Source organism: Filicampus tigris, chromosome 15 (genome assembly GCF_054856515.1).
Source record: "Filicampus tigris isolate MCC_2025a chromosome 15, RoL_Ftig_1.0, whole genome shotgun sequence".
NCBI lineage: Eukaryota > Metazoa > Chordata > Actinopteri > Syngnathiformes > Syngnathidae > Filicampus > Filicampus tigris.
In genome coordinates, this window is record NC_141231.1 from 11,364,130 (window position 1) to 11,388,299 (window position 24,170).

Below are 24,170 nucleotides of genomic sequence, written 5' to 3' on the forward strand. Positions count from 1 at the left end.
AAGAGTTTAGTGAACACGTTTAAGTGTTGTAAGGCTCTTTAGCACTTATCTAGTAGCTTGAAGAGTTTTCCAGGCAGGCACCATGGGGGCCACATCACATCCAGAAGATAGTATCCTTTTTTGCCCACAGCTTTTTCAGCTGTTATCCGCCAGTTTTGTGTTTCTGTCATTCATTTGCTGTTTCAGCCTTTACTGACTGACAAAATGAGACGTTATGCTGAGCGAGCTAGCGCCTAACGTTGCTTTGATGTCAAACATGAATGCCAGAAGGTTTTTGTTGTCTTAGCATGTTTAGCTAACATGAGTTAGCTAACAATAATGCGCTATGTACTGTATTGCCAGTATATTCAGAAAGTATCCATTTGAAGACTTATTTCAAATGGATTTATCCTCTTTTTTTCAACATATAACAGCCGATAATGGCAATTAATGTTTTCACTCTATGAATTTATCAAAATGAAAAACGGAGACAATATGTACACCACGCTGACGTCACGCCGAAACCTCATTTGTCACAATTTGTTAAATTTCATATTTTTTTTCCAATCTATTCTGTTATTCACTGTGTGTTGTGGGGAGAGGCGGGGGTGAGTGTTGTTGTTGTTGTTATTGTTTTTACAAATTTTACAAATGTACATTACAGTGTATTTTTGGTCTTCTGAAAAGTGATGATTTTGGAGGCACGAGGATTTCTCCTGATGCCAGCAGTAAGTAATCACAGCCTTTGAATCTCAATGTTTATCTCAGATAGTAAAAGACTAAAAGAATCCCACCCATCCATTTTTTTTTTTTTAAAATACACTTAGGACCTGGACTGACTCCCAGCTAATCGCTTGGAAAATGTACACAAACACTCATTGACTCTCACCTATAGACAGCTATCTTGGAGTCACACCAGAAGACCGGAGCCCAAATTCTAACCCCCAACCTCAGAACAATTGTGCTGACCGCTCACCGACCGTGACCTGAACATTCAGGATTAAAAAAAAGGAAAAGGTAGGACGGATCATGCTGAAGCCTTTGAAGCTTCTCGTGTTCCACCAGCAGATGGAGGAATGCTCCTGGTCTGACATGGTCACCCCACCGCCGCCGCCCACTGACGAGCCCCCCGTCCCCAGACCCTCCTCCGATGAGAGGAGTTCCTGCATGGACCTTCACAGAGGGGGAACACATGTTGAGGCTGGAGAGAGCGGGCTGAGATGAGTTTGGCTGCGGGGCTGCTCTTTGTGTATTTTCATCTCTCCCATCAAAGTCATCTGGTGTGAGCTTTTTGTGAAGTGTAGATGTAGAAAGCCGGCGATTGAAGCCGTCGTGTCGAAATGGATGCCCGTCTCACCGTGTGGTTTCATCTCCTGGCCTGCTTCCTGCCTCCAGCCGGTGCCGCCATGGACTCCTGCTACGACGAGAAAACGGCCACCCCCAGCCGCTGCATGCCCAAGTTTGAGAACGTGGCCTTCAATCGGAGCGTGGTGGTGTCCAACGAGTGCGGATCCACGCCCGAGGACTTCTGCATGCAGATGGGCTCGGCGGCGCGCTCGTGCCACCGCTGCGACGCTTCGATCCCGGGATTTAGCCACAGCGCCGCCCTGCTGACTGACTTCCACAGGAACGACGAGCCCACGTGGTGGCAGAGTCAGTCCATGTACTTTGGCATCCAGCACCCAAATTCTGTCAACCTCACACTCCATCTGGGTAAGAACGCTTTGGTATTTGGTTAGTCTTGTTGCGACATGGGGTGTAGTTAAATGTCTTCTATTTGAACGTTGTTGCTGATCAAAAACAGCAGCATGTTAATTAAATCTTTATATATATGATGCTGGCATTAATCCAGCATTGCTCTTTGCTATCTATTGAAATTGATATCAAAGTGCCCTCGGGCTCGCATTACGAATGTCATAACTCCACGGTTTACTGGATTTGGTCATGTGCTGAGGGCATTTTGACATCAATTTCAGTCAACAGCAGAGGGCGATGATGCTAAAATGTCAGCCTCCTGAGATGGCTGCAAACAGGTGGGTTAGTCTACTTAATTATTTTTCTATGAATGAAACATTAATCAGAATACCGTGATTTGACTCCAGAGGTAACATACAACATATCTTTGACTGATTTCCCCTTTAAAAAGTACATTTACCCAAATATGCTGGAAAGGTTAGTCTATGTGGAGACGGCATTCTCTGAAATGAGGTCATTACACAGTGTTGTGTGGGCCCGTGTTTTACGATGTTCCGGTGGAGTTGCCCCACTTATGTTCCGCCCTGTCTGCTTCCGTTCTTGACTTTTCACTGCACCTTTCCACAGAGACATCCACCATACCCGCTTACTCCCAAGTTCTTGGAGGGCGGGGCGTGTGATTATGATGCACTTAAACTTTTGCAAAGTACTGCCGGTCAACTTTGATCATTTTTTTATACGCTGTTTCAATTTAGAGAGCTTTAAAAACGTCTCATTTTGTACTCTCCATTCGCCATCTTCAGAAATAGAAAGCAAATGCCTATGTGGGTGATGATAATAATAATAATAATAACATAATTGAATGCAGATGGTTCATAGTGGTTCTGGTGATTGGATTTCACGGGAAAAGCGCGTTAGCTGTAACGTTTTGGCTTCAATGCCATTTTCGCTTCGGCACTCGGGCACACGCGTCTTTGCACATTCCTCGTCCCGTCTGTCCACTGGCATGGAAGTGCTTAATGCAGAACAGCTGCGCTAAACAGCGCGGGCCGCGGCTCAGAGCTGTCCGCGCAAAAAGACTTTGACACAGACACGGCTTAAAGTCGGAATTTGTGAGCATGAAGCCCCCATACCCCTCAACCCCCGAGGGCTTGAGGATTTCAAGTCAATAAGGAGGACAAGGAGTTTCTTGATATGGCCAAATAGCGAGCGAGCGATGTCGAGCAACTTTTTTTTGTGTCAGCTTGCATCTTGCGGCCAAAAGACATCCCAAAGACCTCAGCCAAGGCTTGAACATGGGTCGCTTGCATTATTAATGCATTCATGTCTGTGATCAAGGGACAAAGTGCACTAAGATCTGGACGTCAACCTGATGAGAGTTGACAGAAATCAAAGCGTGCGAACATGTAAAACATGATTTTCCTTATGTTTTAAATTGCTGCCTAAAGTCGTATGAACATACAATCAGTCTCAGATTTCAATGAAACCTGTTTTGACCCCAAAGCATTTCATAGCATTCATATTGCATTATCTTTGATAGGCATATTGCAGGTTTGGCGATTGTAAACTGTAGGGATCTACTTGAAAGTTGATAAGTTGATTGTGTAGTCTTGCTCATGTTGTAAAGTTGTTGTAAGTTCCTTGCACGGTATCAAAGCTGACCTTACATTATGTGGAGACGATGGTGGCGATTAGGATTCCAGAACAATTTGACATGTTGCTAACCAAAACAGCATCACCTGAAAACGCCCTCTCTAAACACTCTTAAATCTCTTCCAGGGAGCTATGCCACTTATTTGCTCTGCCGTCAGCCTTTCTGCACAATCATCTTTTTTTTTTAGTTTGTTTTCAACTCCACTTACACTTGGGATAAATTGTAATGTGCTGCTAATATTTAGTCTAAAAAGCCATCAACCATCTGCAGTTGAGGAAATACACTTCCCCGGGCAACATTTTTTATTTCAGGACAAATCTCCTCAGTCAGTCCTTGTCACCAAGATGTGCTACAAAGGGCCGCAAAGGATGGATGTGAAGCTGATAGATGGTGAAAATGTCAAGGAGTCGTTGTGTTGTGTTTTCAGAGGGCAGGAAGTGGATATTTTTTGGAGATGTTTCCAGCAGCAGGTAGCTGAGGCTTTGTTGTCTATAATTTAAGAGTGCTGCCCGTACTGGAAAAAAGCACCGCCCAGCCGCCGACACTACTGCTGTTGAAAGGATATTTCTGATGGATGCTCTGCCCCACAAACCTGTCTGCCCTTTACAGCACAGCCTTTAATGCCATGAGACACAACCAAGATAGTGAGAACTTGCACGCCGGGATGGAAAATGTACTTGCACTCGGTACTTAAAGTGGAAGTCAACCCAAATATATTTTTGCGAATACCGGTATGTTCTATGCAGGCCCACTAGTTGAAACAAGGCATTCTGATTAATATTGCGTTTGTGGAAGTTAAGCAGAAAAATCCACCCATTTTTAGCCATCTCAGGGGGGCGGCCATTTTGTCACTTCTGTTGACTGAAAATGACATCACAAATGCTGAGGGCTCAAATAACAACCAATCATGGCTCAGCTTCCGAAAACAGGTGAGCTGTGATTGGTCGTTACCTGAGCCCTGAGCAACTGTGAGCAACTGCTGCTTAACTCATATTCCATATTTTAATCAGAATGCCTTGTTTCAACTAGTGGGCCTGGCTTGAACATATTACTGAAAAAGAAATGTTTGGGTTGACTTCCACTTTAAGGAGAAAAATGAATATTTGTGTAAAGAAAAAAATGACTGGTAGCACAAAATACTAATTCAACTCTTTTAAGCCCCTATACCACTGAGCGGTGAACAAGGCAATAAATGTTGCATTCTCGTCAGGGTTCGTTCAAGGTCGCAAATGTTTGCCAGACGTTTGCCTGTACTTTTTTTTTGTACATGTTCAAAAGCACTTGACTTGACTTGTTTTTTTTACATTGTCATCTAACCATCATCTCTGATGTAGGGAGTAAATGTAAAAGTCATCAGAAAAATACATTAGTAAAGTGCATACACCTGAGAAATCTACTTAAGTACAGTAACAAAGTGTACTTTGTTGTGTACTTTGTTACTTCCCACCACTGCTTGTGTGTTGGTGGAATCCCTTCAAAAGTGTCACATTTGAAAGCTATGTTATCCATCTGGATGTTGGTGGGGGAGTCCGGACACATTTGTTGTCTTTTGCTTCTCCAATCTAAACATGCGTTCACCCGGAGGAGAGCTAGGATGACAAACATGGCGGCGGGAGTCTGGAGGCAAACAAAATAAGACGAGGGAAAGGAAGCAGTGGGGGGGGGTTTGGAAGGAAGAAATGCTGGTTAAGAATCGGGGTCAGCTTTTTTTCCCACCAAAAGAAACACTAGCATCCTTGAAGTGTGCAGCTGGTTCTCATTGGGCTGAGTCAAAGAACACCAACATCCTGACTCACATATAAAACAACAATGAAATGTTTCAAATCGTTGAACTCGGGCACAAACATGGCTGTAAATATTTAGTCCACCCCCACTCTCGGAGAGTTTAGTCTGGACAAGAGTCTCCATGAGGTCAAAATGTTCCCAGACTGCCCTTTAATAGCTGCCAGATAGATCTAGATCTAGATTAATCGATAGACTTTACAGGAGCCACTCAAGTGGATTTTGCAAGAAGCACGAAAGCCCCAGTTGATTATCTTTCAGGGATTATTTCTTGATGGACCAGTAGTAGCTCAGGCCAGATATGTACTGTAGGTATGCGGTCTTCGGATTAACTTAAAAGTCTTAGCATTCTGTCTCTGCGGATCCTTAAAGTCCCGGTAAAGTGTAAATAAATGTCTTCTAAATTTGACACATCACAGAGAAGGGTGATAGTTTTGGGTGCGCAGATTAGCACAGCCACCAAAACCAGAAAAATCTTAACTACATACCAAAATACAGAAAGAAACTAAATGACAAAGTTGGTATCTAATCTAACTTTAGGCCTATCCAGGTCGGTCCAGGGTTTTACAGTGTTCAAAAAGTCAACTCTATTCATTTTGAATACAATGCTACTCATGATGGCTAAGGCTTACACAAAGTTCTAATTGGTTAACCGGTTTCAACTAGCCCCCTGGAAAAAATGAAATAAATGCCAGATTTTGAAAGACTGAACAATCACAATGCTTGTGGTGGCTCAGGTCAATAGTAATTTATTTTCAGCACTAGGTGCAATTTTCCCTCACTTCCTTTCCTCATTGGTAACCATTGATCGTCTCGGCATGTTCCATATTAGTGACTGTAGCTACAGCAACACCGTATGAGCTGTAATGAATTCCCCCCCATCGCCACCAAAATGTGTGCCCTCACCACCCGTCAAAATCATGAATCATTAAACATCGAATGCACGCAATTACACAAATATCCTTTGCAAATGCAACTTTGCTTTTCATCCCTACCGGCTGTAGGGGGGCACACATCCGGCATCGTCTTGTGCCTCTGTGATAAGTTGTGCCTTGGAGCCGGCAGGGCTGCGGTCACCTCATGCAGAGAGTAAATGAAAGTTTAACGATCTTTTGGCTCCACGAGGAAAGAAACCATTACGGACGGCTGCGAAAACAAGAGCGTTTGCAATACCTAGGAGGGGAGTGCGCCCCCCTACGAGTGTGCGGGGAGATGTTGTGTCTAATGATGTACGACAAATTTCCCTATAGAGGAGTGATGCAAGTGAGAGGGCAATACATACACAATACACAGCACAATTACAAACATCGTATGTCTTTCATGAGAGTCCGCTCGGTTCGCAGCAGCTGACTGCACTGTGCTTGTTTAAAGAGTCTGCGGCAAAGGGGTAGTGGAAATGAGAAAGGACAAATGAAACGCTCTCAGAGAGGAGTGAAGTGTACTCGTTTTGTTTCGAGAGCCCAGAAGTGGATGACATCTTAAATCAACAATAGCCCCTTTCACGCCTGTAAAAGTTGGCATTTTTACCTCTTTTTTGTCACTTTTCCATATAAACACTACCGACATGAAATGGTGTTACAGAATCAACCTAGCGATCGTACCAGCTTTACGAGTAGGATCGACTTTTAGTTTCTGTGATGGAAAGCAATGGAGGAGTTATCGTATTTTCTATACTTTTCTAAAATTCACGAGGAATTCACATCTCTGAATCGTACAGAACGTCTGATTCTGAGGTAACAAGGGGCGAAGTTCCTATTGTGCAGGACAACCACAAACTAAATGCTCGGTTTCGAATGATTTAATATTCATCACGATGGCGGTACGTTGCTTGTAAAAGTCTGTATTTTTGCGCCGTTTTTTTCGCTTTTCACTTTCAAAGAGACTAATATGAAATGGTGTTACACAATCAAGCTGGCAATCTTCCCAGCTTTGCAATTAGTATCAACAGTTTCTTTTGTGAAAGGAGGATCGTATTTACCGTACCTAGCCATCTATTTTCTATGCCTTTATAAAATTCATGACAAATATATACATCAAAAACGCACAGAACTTCTGATTCTGAGGTAACAAAGCAACGTTCCTATGGACCATTGAACTAAAGGCATCTAAAAATATATATTTGCGTCTAACAGGGACTCTTTCACTCCAGCTGATACAAAGTGTGTGTTCCACAGGGAAGGCCTTCGAGATAACCTACATCCGACTGAAATTTTACACCAGTCGGCCGGAGAGCTTTGCCATCTACAGACGCACCGAGGTGGACGGACTCTGGCTGCCCTATCAGTTCTACAGCGCCTCCTGCAGGGAGACCTACGGCAAGGCCGTGAACGGTTTCCTGCGCCTGGGGGATGACGAGAGGACGGCTTTGTGCACAGACGAGTTCAGTGACATCGCCCCGCTCACTGGCGGAAACGTGGCCTTCTCTACCCTGGAGGGACGGCCCAGTGCCTACAACTTCGACCAGAGTCTCGTGTTGCAGGTCAGTCCTCCAGATCTGAAGGGTTTGGTGTCTAGAAATCATTTATGATTGATGATTTTTTTGGGGGGAAACAAGAATTGGGTGCACAAGAGACTGAAATGTCGAGTAATCCCCGACTATTCTGAAAAAATGATTCAAGTCCAAGATTTAAGAGGGAGAATTGTTATTTTACACCGGTTGGGAATATATTTAGGTGTGAACTGATTCATGATTGATTGAATGAATGATGAAATAATGTTTACAATTCTCGACATAGCTTGGGTCAGGTAGCTTCTATCATTTCTAAGGTTGGGCATCGTTTGGATTTGGATGATTCTAGTTAAGAGTCCGGTTCTTTGATTCAATTCTGGTTGCTAACGATTCTCAATTCCGATTCTAAACCCCCCCCCCAAAAAAGAGGAGTTCATTTTGGACAAATTGCATGAACTTCTCTGTTCTTTAATTTAATGAACTTGCTACTGTTTGTGAACTTTACTATTAATTACTCAAAGGGCTGTTTTTAACCAGTGTATTTATTTTTGTATTTTTAGTATTATTTTTCATAAGAGCTTTATTTTTGAGAAGCTCAAGACAATATAATAATGCTGCTGTTACTGAAAGCAGGCTACTGAACACCAATTTATGGGCTAACCTAATGTGTTTCTTTAGAAATTAAAAAAAAATGTGTATATATATATATATATATATATATATATATATATATATCTGCCGTGCACTCGCGCCTTAGCTTCGGCAGCAATGGGGGCTTCGCGCCATGCCGTTTTTTCCATCCTCCTTCATACGTGGTCCGTCCTTGCGGCTAACTAGGATTCCAAACTTAGCAACCGAATGATGGTCCCGGTTCCACTCGATTCCCTGTTATCAATGCCCAACCCTAAGCCTTCCTCATTGGTAACCATTGTCTCAACTTAGCGACATTAGCAACATCAACACTGTATGAGCTGGAATGAAGCACAAAAGTCTGAAGGTTTAGTGTTTAATAATTCAGTCATACTTGATTGATTTTTGGGGAAACAAGAATTGAGTGAACACGTTTGAGTTTAATTTCGACTTCTCTAATCCACACAGGGACAAACACTGTATATACAGTGTGTTCAGCTAAATCCTTAGTGTCCGAAAGGGTACAGCATGCCCTTTAATTTGACAAGGCCTAGACCTACAAGCTTCTTAATGGTGGTCATGATCAACTATGGCTGATATTTTATCGTTGACGGCGTAAAAATTGACAGCTTAAAAATTGACAGCTTTCATAATATCTGCCAATATTCAGAACAATGTGAAAGTCTAAGGAACTCAGTGAGCGAGTCATTGTGAAAGCTTCATTCCAAGATCTTCTGTTCAAACAACTATACGCAAGTTTTGCAATTCCTAAAGGTAGCTCTGAGCATGTATTGCATTATAAGCCTAGATTTTCAGATCTTTTTCCCATGTCATTTTTGAGAAAGTGCAGAGATTTTCCTCTAAAGGATCTTAATTATCAGCCCTCCAGACATGTTGACATGTTGTTAGACAATGTGACAATGTCTAATGTGAGATTATCACAGTTTCCAGGCAGGCAGAGTTAGTATAAAATCCACACGGTCTTAAACACTATAAGTGTCAAAGTAACACAATCGGTAGCTTTATCGGTGTGACACTTTGGCTAAAAATAACCATGTAAATGTAAGAGTTAAACATTCATCTTCACTTTTAAAACATCAATACGTGTGACGTTTTGCATACACAGTTTTGTCCGCACAACCATCAGAAGCATGCTTTGAATGGTAAAGATTTGTGTCACCCAGTAGGCAGATAGAAAAATCGAATTGAAAGACAATACATGGGGTCCTCAGTTTAACACACACAAGACATTAAATTCCGGACAGTGATTTTAATCGGACCCTCAAAATGTTGCAATAGTTACAGAAAGTCCCACATTTTTTTCTCTACTTACCAGAGTTGGGCATTTTACTAAAAATGGAGCGTCCTTTGTTCATCATCCATCTGCAGCGTGGGTACGCTTCTGTCGTCCGTCATTCGCCTTTTTTTCCAGGGGGGAAAAAATAGTACCCGCCTGTAGGCCAGTCTGCCTCTGATTTCAAACAGGCTTCCCTCAGCGTTTTTAAACTATTGAAAAAAAAAAAAAAAGTCCACACGTTTTTGTCCGTCTCAGCATCCGAAAACAGGTGAGTCGTGATTGGTCGTTAGCTGAGCTGAGCACCTGTGACGTCATTTTCAGTCGACAGAAGCGACAAAATGGCCGCCCCCCTGAGATGGCTAATAACGGTTGGATTTTGCTTCTTAACTTCCACAAACGCAATATTAATCAGAATGCTAAGTTTAGACTACTAAATACGCATAGACTTTTTTTGGGGTTGAACCATACTCATGATTCGATCCTGCCTCCATTGGCTGCCTGTTCACTTAAAACCACCGATTCAAAGCGTTCCTACTTCAAAATGTTCAGCTCGCTCAGGAGATCGTGGGAATAATTCCAAAATTTACCCACATTTTCAAAATAAATCTCCCAGGTTTTGGGGGAGTTTTACTTCTGAGTGGCACAAAAATGCTCTAAGTAACTTCTGAATTCTTCACTTCCACCTAGTGGCAGCTTGGGAAATCTTTAATGCACTTAACCCTCTCACGAAAATAAGCTTTTGGACGGAGTTCAACACGGCTACGCCCTTCTCGAGCAGCCACCCTCTGTAAACCTCAATGCTGCGGCTTTTCAAACCGGGCCCCCAGACCCCCGCAGAGCAGAAGACGGCAGCCTTCCTCCTGCCTGATCTCCTTTTAAGCTGGGAATAGATGGAGCGGCGGCCGAGGCCCCATCATCTCCTCAGCCTTAAGCTGCGCCGTGCAGAAGAATAAAGACATTTCCCCCCTCATGGCTGCAATGCGAGGTCCCATGTGTGCCCTCTATAAGAAAAAGTAGAGACCAAATGCACGATTGGATTATCCCGAGGCGACGGCGTATGGCGGCTGTCAAGTGCCACGTGGTGTGGATGCATGAAATCTGTACATAGAAGTGGATTTGCAAGTGCAGAGATCATATTTTCACCCCCATGAGAATAAATTAATCGACACAATTGCACATTCGGGGCTCTTCAAATGCCGTTACTATGGAACATCATTTGAATTGGCAGTCACAGTGTGGTGTGTGACAGCATTGCTCTGAAAAAACTCAAATACAACAGATGAAATGTTTCAAATCAGAGCAAAATATCTATCTATCCATCTATCTTAACAACTGAGATAACGGTGTTGCAGAAGTGTGCACACCCTCTTATAACTGGGATATGACTTTTCAGAATTAACCGATCACTTTCAATCATCATAAAACACATGGTCAATGGGAGTCAGCACACTGCCTGCCTCTTCTTAACCTCAAACAAAGTTTAAACGCTCTCGTACTTTTTTTTTCCTGACATTTCTTTGCGTTTTAGCAGAAACTTGAAAGTTTTGCACTCACACTAACTGCTATTTCGTCAAGTTCATAATTCATTATAATTTGTCTAAAGCCCTATTTCAAGCTGAACAAAAGCAGCTGTGTGCCCTGCGACTGGCTGGCGACCAGTTCGGGGTGTAGTCTGCCTTCGCCCATTGACGGCTGGGATAGGCTCCAGCTCCGCGACCCTATATAGGATAAGCGGTTTGGAAGATGACATGACATGACATGACAAAAGCAGCTGCTGAATTCTCGGATTGAATATTGCCTACTACTGAACTGAATGCTTATATGTGAAGCTGCCCAAAATCATCCATCAATCCATCCATCCATCCATCCATTCATATTCAAGGCAGTGAACCCTCCACTATTTCAACCCTGAAAATGACTAAATGAAGCTGTTTCCCTCACTTCAAGAGTTCCTCGAGTTCCATCCTCAAGATGTCCTGATATGGCAAATGCAGTATTTTAGACATGGCTTTGGTCTGAGCACAAAAATAGTAAAATACACAGGATAGGTTCCGTAAAAATCAGCTCATTAATTACCCTCATTTGGCTCAGGGTGGTGCTGACTCAATTGACCACAATAGAGTCTTCAATTAACCTAACATGCATGTTTTTGGAACTCACAGAAGTACAGGAAGAACATGAAAACTTCATACTAGAAGAACCGAGATTCAAACCCCAAACCTCAGAACTGTCAGTCATGTCACATCCAAAATCAATGTTGAGAAATAGATTTCCCGATTTTTTTCCCTCAATCGTTGTGATGTAAACGTAGCCTAACGCGGCTCCAGTGGCTCAACGCAGACAGAGGCCTCGGGGCTCAGTCTGAAAAGTCTTCGGATCATATGTTTATCTTGGAGTTTCAGGCTTGGTTTAACAGCTTTCACAACACTCGCAATGATCAGTTGGCGCTTTTGATTGGGTGCTTAGTCCTTGAGTCAACAACATCTCAGTAGTCACACGCCCATCTTCAGGATGCAGTTGAATGGGTAATCAATGGAGGAGGAGAAACGGAGGGGGTCAATGGGGGATTTGACCTAATCAATCAATAAAGACATATCAGAGGCGTCCATGCATATTTCAGTCCGTGCAAATGAATGATCCATCCATCCATTATCCATCGCGCTTACCCTCATTAGGGTTGCAGATGAGCTGAAGTCTATCCCAGCTGACATTGGGAGAGAGGTAGGGCACATCCTTGACTGGTCACTAGCCAGCCACAAGGAAACAGTAGACTGAAAGGTTCACAAGTCTATCAAAACAATAAAGTGGTGCGAGTGGTCACTTGGGATAAAGTGACCTGACTTAAGCACTTTTTCGAGATAATATTACAGCATCTCGCTGAGTCACTTACAGTAGTGGTACAGTAGAAGAAGCAATCTATTCTTCATTCATTTGTGTCTGGCACAATGAATTGGATTGCAGCATTAAATCATGATGGACATACTGTTTAGTTCTTTACTCGATAATGGCCATTTGTAAGTTGTGCTCTGAAGCATACAGATTCAGTCAGGCCAGGAGAAAACATAGTGATGATGAGTATGGGGAGTTAAAATCAAGCAACAAGCAGGAGCATGCTAACAGTGCTAGCACACGTGATGCTTTGAGTATGGGTGTGTTCTGATTTTATATAGAAACATTTTATTTTCTGATTGCATCCAACAAAATGGTGTTCATTTTAGTAAGTCTCTACATTAACACATACGGCAATGTCTATATCAAGAAATCGTATCGTTAGCGAATCGTATCGTAAGCGAATCGTATTGTAAGCGAATCGTATCATAAGCGAATCTTATCGAAGCGTTCCGCACTTAGTTGTCATGATTTAATCAAATCGCAACCCGTGTATCTAGATCCTCGTGCCAGAGATTCCCAACCTTCAAACTCCACACAAGAAAGCTGGAGGATTCGAACCCCCCACCTCACAACTGTGGAACTACCGTTCAATGATCAGCTTCCAAAAAGCCAAAAAGGCCCTCGCGTTGGTGCTGTTTAATGGACTTGGTTTCACTGTGCATGTGCCACTTTCATTTGGACAAATTAAATCTTAAATTGCTCTTGTTTGGTTGCAATTGGCTTCACAGCTCATCCTTGGTTGGCCCCATGGGAAAATTACATTTCCTTTCTTGTCGCATGCGGGAAAGCTGTCAGCATAGCACGGCGTAAGAGCCGACGATAATGCAATCCCTAATTAACCTGCGAGCCTTTTAATGTTTTCATTTCCATTGTGAGCACCGCGTAATTGACTGGGCCCCTTTTCGTGGGCGGGAGATCAGCGCAGAAGGCTTACTTACATTAAAACGCGCCCACTAATGGTGTTGTTGGCTGTATTTCCATACGCACCCATCGACCCGTAGATTATAAAGCCACATGGGATCAATAGGATGTACGCATACAAAGATTCGGTGGCAAATCTCTCAGTGGTGCCTGCCCGACGCCTCCTGCTTTTACTGCAAGATAAGAGGGCCCATCATTGCCGCCGATCCCATCTCCTTGTGGATTAAAAAATGACTCAATTGTGGCTTTTTTTTTTTTTTTTAAAGAAGACTGAGAAACTTTTTCATAATATTTGTAAACATTAATGGCAGAACCTGAACTAAAAACGATGACAAAGACTTATAGTTGGGTTTGAACTGTCAACTATACCCCAAAAGGGTTAGAGTTTTTTTCAATCCCCTTGCCAAAAAACGAAATTAATCATGTGGAACCTGTTGGTGAGGAGAGAAAAGCGAGTGTTGTACGTTGTAGTACAGTATATCGCAAAACTGCCATTAAGCATAGTAGGGACGGCCTGACAATAAAACATGCATCATCGGGATTGTGATGGGAGACACGGGTAAGAACATATTTTGGTTGGGAAATTTTAGAGAAATTTAATGAAAATACAATGGGCTGTCCCTTGTATAGCGCTTTTCTACCTTTGGTACTGGCTAGCCTGCTAGCTAACATCTACGCTACAACACACTCAATTTCAGCTTGAAAACAACTTACCTTTCATTTGAGTCACAGAAGTAATGCTTTCTTCTTTTGCTTTTACAGTAGGCCCACCAAGGCATTGAACCTCGGAAAGAGCGGTCTCATACAGTGAACACCAGTGTACCTAGGTGAAAGGAACCATTTGCAGTTCAACATATTTAAACTTATTAAAGCATACTTTTTTAAGTATTACGTAGTACCTCTTGTCACTTTTTACTCACACAGTTATCCAAATGCATGCATGCGTCAGGATGTTTAATTTTCACTTCCAGTTGAATATAACTGTAAAACTGTATATATATATATATATATATATATATATATATATATATATATATATATATATATTAGGGGGTGTCAAATTTGTGCATTAAGTGCCATCAATTAATTCTAGTCACAGATAGAGCAGTGTTGTTGTTTTTTATTGCATTAAGTGGTATTTTTTTTTAGCGCGTTCATCTAATTTTTAATCTCTAAATTTACTGTTTCTGCATGATGATGAGATCCATTTTGGTGCGTCGGGCTTGTGCTTGAGTTGTTGGCGGTGTAAAAAACAATGGTCAATGTCATACCCTGAAGTGGACAATGATTGGCTGTCATTGTGTTTGGCATAACCTGATGGGCTCCTATTGTAGCTGGGAGGGCAAGTTCAGGAGCAGAGAGAAAATGTGAAAATGGAGGAGCACGTGAGAGTTGTCCGATGAATGGTAGATTTAAAAAACGCCCTCACGGCACTATTGATAAAGGCAGATTGATACGCCTTTTTTTGTAAGAAGGACTTTGCTGACCAAAGAAGTAATTACACAACATAAATGCAAAGTAACCAGTCGCGACTAAAGCCACAGCTAATGATAGCAAGGAAGACGCTAACGTAGCTTGCCATTGCGAAGCCAAATTAAACTCGAGAACAGCCCACGTATGCGCAAGTCTACGACCGACAGGCTGACGAATGTTCTTGCCAAGTGAATAGCGATGAACCGCAGGCCGATCAACACAGTTGAAGACAAGGGATTCATGGAGGTTTTTCAGACAGCGTCCAATGACCCATCGTACAAACCACCGTGCAGGACCGCAGTGATGACTAAGCAAGATGTATGACGGTGAAACCATATAATTTTGGTCTCACAAAATTCCACGATCTTAATGCAAAACCCCATTGAGAGTCAAATGGAAATGATCATAGATGCTTGGCTGATTTGAAATTTTCAAACAACTCTCACTTTAACACACACAGAGCAGCAAATTGCAGATCCAGTTTGCCTTTTCAAATCTGTTTTAACGTGAATTTTTTTTATCCTCATTTATCTGTATTAACTGCCACTGGGACTAGAGATGTAAATGAGCTACAAAGCTATAATCTGGCACAAGACAGCTCTATTCTTGAGTTGGATGTTTTCTGTATACAGTCCCTGACTGGAGTTCCGGACATTGTACTCCAGCCATGGCTTGAAAGTGGCCAATCTTTGCTTAGCATGGCTGCCAAATCATAGACAGAGAAACTTAATGTGGGGCGGTAGTTATATTAATTTAGAACAAGCTGCTTTTCACAGCTGACTAAAGATTTACTTTGCAGTTTAATTTCACACATGATTAGTAGGCAGGCATTCCAGAAACCCAACTATTTGTATACTAGCAATTAAAAAGTACATTTTACACAGTATTTCTCTGTTAAATACCCCTTCATTTTCTTTTTTTAAATTTTATTTTATTCATTTTTTTGCTGATGGGTGTTGTTAGGAGCAAAAGAGAGCAGCCTCCATGCAAAGCCGCAAATGGTCTTTGGTACAAAGTGAGTTATCAAATTAGATGCGGTAGAGCATGTTCTTCTCTAATGGTGACAGTAGTTGCTCCCATTTGAGCTACCAATAGGAGAAAATGATGCAAAATAAAGTGGTTATGAAAGTGGTAGGATTCCCACAAGACCACAACTGCATTTTAAATATGGCAAGCTAAAAAAATAAAAACTAAAGTCAATGTCATTTCATGAGAGTATTGTCAGTGCTGTTTACACTGAGTCCAGGCAGGGTATGTTTTAATTTTGAATGGCTCAAGTGGACTATGCTTTTTAGACGGGGTATTAGAGTCAATAAGTAATATTTAGTTGGTACCACCAATGGAATCACATTTTTTTTCTCAACTACTTCTATATATAAAATGTCCCCACTGGACATCATAGAAAAGGAATTACAATGAAACAGGTGATGCGTTGCAGACCCACCAGCAACAAAAACTGCTATATTGAGAGACCATACAAAAAAATTGTTTACTTTACTCCTCCCACAAGGTATAAATACTGTATATTTAAACTTGTTAAAACACACTCGAACTTATTAAAATTCTTATTAAAGCACACTTTTAAAAATATTTTTACCCCAAAATGTTCACCTAAACCATATAATTACATCGAATGAAAGACTGCCAGCTTAATGCTAGCATATATTGCGACGGCTCTTAACGTTCTAACAGAAATTAGCACGCAGTTTACGATAAAATAAACCTTCAAAAAGCTGCCACTGAAACACACCACGAAGCAAAACTTACAAACAGAGCATCAAATAATATTTGCAGTCACATATGCTTACTGCTCTGTGTGAACGATGACTATTACTAGAGCTTAGTTAGGGACCTTCTCTGCCTCTTCTGCTTGGATCTTTTGCGGTTGACGCATTTACGGCGAAAACTCTCCGCAACTTCCACTTACAACCCAGTTTAAACTTAGCGCTTCTCCGACATACAAAAAACGTTTGGCTCAGGCGAGATGTATCACTTCAGCAATACTTCATTTACTGCTTTCATATTATCACGGCCTTGGAGTCACAAAAATACTCAAAATAGGCTCAGCAGAAAACACAAGCACGAATAGGTCAATTTGTCATTAGCAAACAGCAAACAGGCGAGGGTTCACCATATTTGTATATCAAAACATTAAAGGGTAAAATTTCCATAATATTTCCCCTCTAAATTATTCATACAGTAAGTCCCTTGTACAGCTTTCTGCAAAGAAAGAGAGTATTGTTTGGTCAACAGTGACTGAAGACATTTTTTCTCCATAGTGCTTAGCCCGACGAGTTACTGGGCTTTTTTATTCTTTTTTTTTATTGCAGCGGTACTATTGTGGTTATTATTATAATCAACTATTTGTTTAAAACACATCTATATAAACAACCTTTGCATGTGGTCATGCGCTGTTCATAAGAATGATGGACTACCTGAAGTGCCCCACAGGCCTACTTGCTCACTTTTTCTGTCCCTGTATTTCTATAGAAACCAACATTTATCGGCTTCAACCAAAAGCAAAACAAATGTACCCTGTGAGAGAAAGCCATTGGTCATTTACGGTGACTCCACTTGGCATTTAGCGTCTATGTCCTGCCGTTATGTTTTATGAATCGTTAAATTAGAACACCGCACGCTGGGATGACACAAATGGTGAAAGGCGTTTTTGGGTTAATCACACTGAAGCAGTTCCGGTGGGAATTTGGCAGAAAACAAACAGCATTTTCAAGAGGGAGAATTGTTTTCAGAAAGTGAAACATAGAAAGAGGTTGAACAGTCGACCGGAATGGATTGTCCGTGATTTCCGTTAATGGATTTCCACCAAAATATTGAATGGGGATGTTAGCTGGTGTCACATGTATCAGAAATGACGAAAGGAATCGGGCTCGTTCCATTCAAATATTTTTCAGTTTGAAAGTCCACGCGCGAGGAGGGCATTATATTATCAGTTTCATTTCTTCACTCATATCTGAAGCACTCTTGACTTTTTACATTCTCTTTGATTATGTTTCATGATGGGTTGTTTGACAAAAACGTTAGATTTTTGGAGGGATGGAACGGATAAATGGCATTTCAATTTATTTCAGTGGCTAAACCTGAATTGAAATACAAGTAAATTGGGTTACGGGATTGGTCAACAAATTTGGCTTGAATGTTATGGTACTGCTATATATTTCTGTCCAGTTTATGTAAAGAAGGAATGTGGTGAAAATAAATATTTTTTTCCGATTTTGATATTTAAAGAATATTCCAATAACCGATTAATCGACCGATTAATGTAATATATTAACATATTTATATAATGAATAACATATTTTTTTGTGGGGGGGCTTAAGATTTATAAGAATAAAGACATTAATTACAGGCAGAACATTTGATTATTTTCCATACTTTTCATCCTTTTTTCCTTTAGTATTTAATTTCTCAACAGAGAGCAATGTTCAAGTACAGGAATATGCACAAAAAAATGTTAACTAATCAATTTCTCTTTAAATTCAAGCCATAAATGTATGTAGTGCATTGCCAACATAATGAGTGAACTTAGTGACATATCATTACTTATGCACGATGGCCTCTAACGTTAAATCACTTTTTTTCTATTCCATTATTTTCTTTGCCATAAAGTGATGACTTTAAAATAAAAAACAAATATGTCTTTCTCAGATGTAAAAACATGTTGAGAACAAGTGAGAGAGAGAGATCGACTGATGCACTGAATGACTAGTTGACTAACTGAAAAAAACAGTAAGGGAGCCAATCTTTTCTTACTCATAAAACCTTCCCAAAAACAAATCTTCCTGTCGAGAAATGTGCGTCATTGCCGAAACGTACCGAAAACTTGGTCATATTTGAATGTTATACATCTCTTATTTTGTGATTTTCTTTTTTTGGGCCAACTTGAAACGGGCTAATATCGGCCAATTAAATTGGCCGGCCGATTAATCGGTTGTGCCCTAATATAGCCACATTATATTTGCTTTAGTGTGCCTGGCATTGCATTTGACACTCATGCCTTAAAATCATCCATTGTTGTGAATGCTTCTGTGTCTCAATTTGCCCTTCAAATGGCTGGCAACCCTTCTGGAGTGTACCTCTTCTCTCCTCCAAAGTCATCTGTGATGGACTCCAGTTCCCTGCAACCCTAATGACAAAATGCACTATAGAAAACGAATGGTAGGAATTAGAAGACACTGCACGACCTCTGACCCGGTGGCATGTTTCAAAGAGTCTCTGCATTGAGACCACCTGGGAGGGCCGCTCCGTGACACCGCCTGATGAGGTTCGAATAGGTCGAAGGTCACACTTGAGGAGCAACATCTGGTGTCAATCTGATGCCACCATCCATGATTCTGAGATGCATGGGCCACTCTGTACGCTTCTGTGGATCAGTTACAGCCCCTCTCGCACAACCACGCAGCCCCAAATGAAGTGCTCGTAGCTGAAATGGCCTCTCACTCCAACTTATATGTGGCCTCTTTTTTTTCTCATTGTGTCCTCCTGTCAGCCTTATCGCCGCACTCTGAGCCAGGAGTGCACTTGAGCACAGTGGGGCCGGGCAGCCTATTTAGGGTCGCAGAGATGAAAATCCGAAAATGCAATTGACTGCCTGCCTCTCTGTTGGGTGGATTTTGCTCTTTTTATACATGAAGTTCCAGTGGCTAATGGTGTTTGGACTAAATGACCGTGACCACTTCCTTTCACTTTGGCGACAGTTGCGGGGTGGGGGGAAGAGAAAGGAAGGACCAGCCCGAGTCTCAAATGTTAAATTTGTGGTCAAAGCCAATAAAGGAGAAGTCTTCAGAAGACGCTCATTACTTGAGAGAGGTATTTATCACCCCCTTTCACATGGACAATTAAAGCAGTGAATTTTTGCTGCGTTTTCAGAGGGTGGAAGTCGATTTGCAAATTTGCTGGATTTGATACCTGAGGCGTAACACAGTCAGAAGGCAAAAGCGGAAAGCCAGGACCGGAGAAAATTGAACATTCAACACTCAATTTTCTCTCTGTGTAAACTAAAAATTACAGGGTTATTTTCTTAACCCACTTGCTGGATAGCTGTGGATTTTGAGCAGATTGGGTAACTTTTACCAAGAGTTGGGTTAGTTATTTTGACAAAACAGATTGGGTTGAAGATTGGATTTGGGTGAGATGAAGAGATGAAGCTGGTACTGTTCTGACTAAATGTATTGGAGCATCGTGTGCAAATGTTGATAGCAGCTCTCATCGCCACTGAATGGTAACATCCAGTTGGGTACTTAAGAAAGACTCTTCACACCATATGCTGACTCACAGCCACAGCTGGTCCCAAGCCTGGATAAAAATGCGTGGGCTGCGCCTGGAAGGGCATCCGGTGTAAAAACTGTGCCGAACGTATTGGAGAAAGTCGCTTCCTCTTTTTAGGAAAATTGGTGTCATTTCGAAGCGCAGTTACACTGATAACCTGGTAATCCATTTCTTGGTAACAAAGAGGAATCGATAATCGTAAAGGTCATCCAAGCAAAAAAATAAAAGGGAATTACTGGGAGCTGGTTCTCAAAAAGAACTGTTTATTGATTCCCATCCCTAGTAGTGTATCTCAGCATTTGCATACCAAACAGTTTGATACGACTTTCAGTCCTCACTGCTAGCTCATATAATGACCACGACAATTTCCGATAGCTGCTACTGAAATGATTATGTTTATGTTTTTGATCGATCGGGCGCATCATCAATGTGAGAAAATGTATCAGGCATGCAAAAGGAAAAAAGACAGCCATTCATCTCGCGGACACAATGCATGATCAAGGGGAAGAGTTATTAGTCATGCTCGGGGGAGCTGTGCTAATTGTGTAAGAAAAGCAAGCAGACCGGCCTCTAAATACCACTTACAGTATTTCACCGAAAGAAGGCAAGTTCATTTAGGTTAATTAGCATTCCAGTCAGCACCAGTACTTTTTTATTTGTGCAAATCACAGCAAAAGCGTAATTAATTTTCACATTCCAGTACGGGGGAGGCGCAGACGTCGGCTGCAACTGGTCACGCAAAGAAAAACACAAATGATTCGATTAGCAGCGACAAAGATTTCGAGGCTATTAGACTGTCCGCTTCAACCGTTGTTTTAACCTCCAGGACGGAATGTCGTCTAGTCTCCGCCTTGGCCCCCCACCCACCCAGGGTGATGTCCTCCATTCGCAAAGTTAATCACTTTTTAATTTAATTGCTTAACTTCGCCGTGCCCCCAATATGTAACTGCCCTCCTTCGGCTCATTGACATTCCGTGCCAGTTTGCCACTTTTCAGAGGGCGAGGGCAGAAAGTGGGGAGGTGGACAAACAAATCCAAATATCCTGACCATCCATTATCTCCCGCTTATCCGAAGTCGGGTCGCGGAGACCACGTCGTGACCAATTTTGTTAAATATTTTCAAATCGAAAACATGCTGATGTAAAGTAATTTTTGGCCTATAAACTTTCACCAAATTCTGCCCTACTAGTTGCTTTTTATGCATATATTTTTTTTCCAAATCCAGCAAACGTGCAATTAAAGGAAGACATTTGAGAAAAAAGTGCATGTTGGAAAAGTATTTTGTGTTTGCTTATAAACCTTTGCCCAAATTCCTCCCTAGGTTTCCCAAATTAGTAAACTAAATGATCTCAAAAACGCTTGTTGATGTATCCACCTTAATTATTTAAAAGTATCGGTATGTGAAATTACTGACTTAATAACGTATTGATACCAAATCGTGCACACCATGAGGCCAAACATTAAATATGGCTTCATAGTGCTGGTTTTTATCTTAAGTGCCATTTTGAGGCAAAACTATGGTACTCCACTGACGTGCTTTAAAAATGCATAAATATGATTTGTTACAAGGTTATCCCATTTCCAACAACATCATCTAAGAAGTCTAAATATGATATACTCCATATGCAGATGCATTGCATATTCCTCAAGTGTTTCGGATTGTAATTTATTTTGACCTTTATGCGGAGACATCGGAGTGTGTGTGGGGGGGGGGCCTGTGTTGGACTGTGCGGGTGTGTGTCTTTACAGCTGTGAAGTGTGTGTGAAGTGTCTGTGTGTTGGAAAGTCTCTTCAACCCTAAGGCGCAAGTGGCGGTGCCGCGGAGGGATTAAAATGCTAATAAAACAGGCAAGATGCATTTGCAGGTTTTTAAGGCTCATGAAATATGCATGACTCCCCGTGAGGCCGATGCAGGGGACGCCGAATGCCACTGACACCATCAGCGACATTTTTTTATGCTGTAGATAAATGTCGTTTTAACCTCTGACACTCTCTATCCATCTAACCACCTACCTAACTGTCTATCTACCTACTGACCAACCTACATATCTTCTGACCTACCACTCTATTAACCTACCTACTGACCTACTACTGCCCTACCTACCTTCTGGTTGGTCAGTCCATCGGTCTGTCTGTCAGGCTCTCTGTCTGTCTGTTGATTTGTCAGTCGGTCAGCCAGTTGGGTTATCCCTTTTCCTACCTACCTGCCTATACAGTATATCTACTGACCAACCAATCTACTGACGCATCGTACCACCTACCTACTTACTTACCTAAGTATCTACCCACTTACCATCTCACGACCTACATATCTACACACCTAGCTTTATACCTACTTATCTACCTACCAAACGGATGTACCTGCCTACCAATCGGCCTACCTATACGTATTTGCCGACAAATCTAGCTTTCTACAAACCCCTATCTACCTACCTACTTCCCTGTCTATCTATATACACAATTACTGATCAAGCTACGGATGTGTTTCCTACGACCTACTTTTTCACTGAAATACTCATCAACGTGCCAATATATTGACCTAATTACCTACCTACGTATTACCTAGCAACCTATTTACCTTCCACTTAGTCTTATTTTTCATGACAAAGATTTTAGTTAGAAGATGCTTGTGACTGAGTGGCTTGGTTTTTTTTTCCCTCACAAGACATTGCTTTCAAATATGTTCATCAGATGCTACTTTTGTAACGTTCTTTTATTTAAGTCATGTTTGTTGGAAAATCTGTCTTGTCGACTGCGACTGGAAGAGGTGGCCCGGCAGCAGATGCTCCGATTTGGACAGCCGACAAATCTTTTTTTCTTTTTTTTTTTGTTAATGCGCAGCACCGACCCAACTATTTATCCACTGTGATAGATTGTCTGTCTCTGGCAATTTCAGCAGAAGTTGACTGCGTCGTGACCTGTAAACAAAGCTGTAAAGCGGATCTTTAGAAAAATATAAGCCATTTGAGGTGTTTCAGTGCTTCGTTTTTCAGAAATGATTATCCACAGGACTGCGTAAACAAATTTGATACTACGCTGATACGCAGTATTACTACTCAATCTTTTCTATGAATCCAGGGTAGCATTGTCAGTCTATGTAGGAGGAAACCTAGATTAAAATTGAAATTAAATCCTTAAAGCCCAGGACGCTTGGTAATAGTTCTAGTTAGCTGTGTTAGTATGACGGTAGAAAGATAGCAATATTTGCACAAATTATAGAACGGATTTCTGCCAAATGTTAATGTTCTTAGGTGGTTTCAGTCATTCAAACAGTCAATCAGACATTCAGTTACGTTGTTTTGTTTATTTTAGCAAGTTAGTTAGATCGCATCTTCTTGTAACTGTTTGTAGTTAGTTAACTTGGTTAATTGGTTGGTTAATTTAGGCTAGCGTGTGTTAGGGTAAGGTAGAGTTAGACAGGGTTAGGGTTGCTTAGGGCTGGTTAGATATGGTTTTGGTTTGTTTGGGTTAGTTAGTTAATGTTGAGGCTAGGGTTGGTTAGGTTTTGTTAGATAAGGTTCATGTTTAGGGTGAATTAGGATTTGGGTTAGGGTTGGATTGGGTCTTGGTTAGGATTAGTTGTTGTTTAGTTTACCGGTAAGATTTTGAATAGCCACTCAGAAGAGCAAAGACATACACAAATAGCAACTCTCCATGAGTTCCACCAGTGACGCAGGCTGAACTTGGCTCTTTTCAGACTTACAAAGAACTTAGAACAGCAACGATGTAAACGGGGGTTCACTGTCATATTTGACTGACAGTTGTGGCAGCCTTTGGAAATATTCGTTGACAACGATGTTAAAAAGCATATATTAGCAGAGAACTTGTTTGAAGGTCATAAAGTTGAGATGCGAGGTGACAACTAGCTAATTAGCATCCACTTTGATGCTACAAAGTGCCTCTAGGGTGAATACAGTAGGGGGCCATTGATTCTCTAACCTGTCTTAATTAGTTCAGTACAACAAAGACCTGACTACGCCACTTCCAGTGCCACTTTTCAAAGACTGCCAAAGTCACAAACCAGTCAGGAATCAAACTTTCTCTCGGGCGATCCTCTTCAATTTGCCCGTTCTCTTTTACTGTTCTAAGGGACTCAGGCATCAAGCGCTCTA

General features: G+C 41.6%; 1 protein-coding gene across 3 annotated transcripts in view; it reads left to right on the forward strand.

The window, feature by feature from the left end:
• The first annotated feature begins 633 nt into the window (after positions 1-633).
• The window catches only part of lamc3 (laminin, gamma 3), a 74,417-nt gene continuing 50,880 nt past the window's right edge, over positions 634-24,170 (forward strand). Inside the window, exons 1-5 of one of the 3 annotated variants that reach the window (XM_086054130.1) lie at positions 644-707; positions 807-996; positions 1,119-1,261; positions 1,375-1,692; positions 7,285-7,589. In XM_086054130.1, coding sequence (XP_085910256.1) covers positions 1,386-1,692; positions 7,285-7,589 — 612 coding nt within the window. In that variant the 5' untranslated portion in view covers positions 644-707; positions 807-996; positions 1,119-1,261; positions 1,375-1,385. Of the gene's footprint in view, positions 708-806; positions 997-1,044; positions 1,693-7,284; positions 7,590-24,170 lie in introns of all 3 variants that reach the window. The other 2 variants (XM_086054129.1, XM_086054128.1) reach the window with 2 other exon arrangements.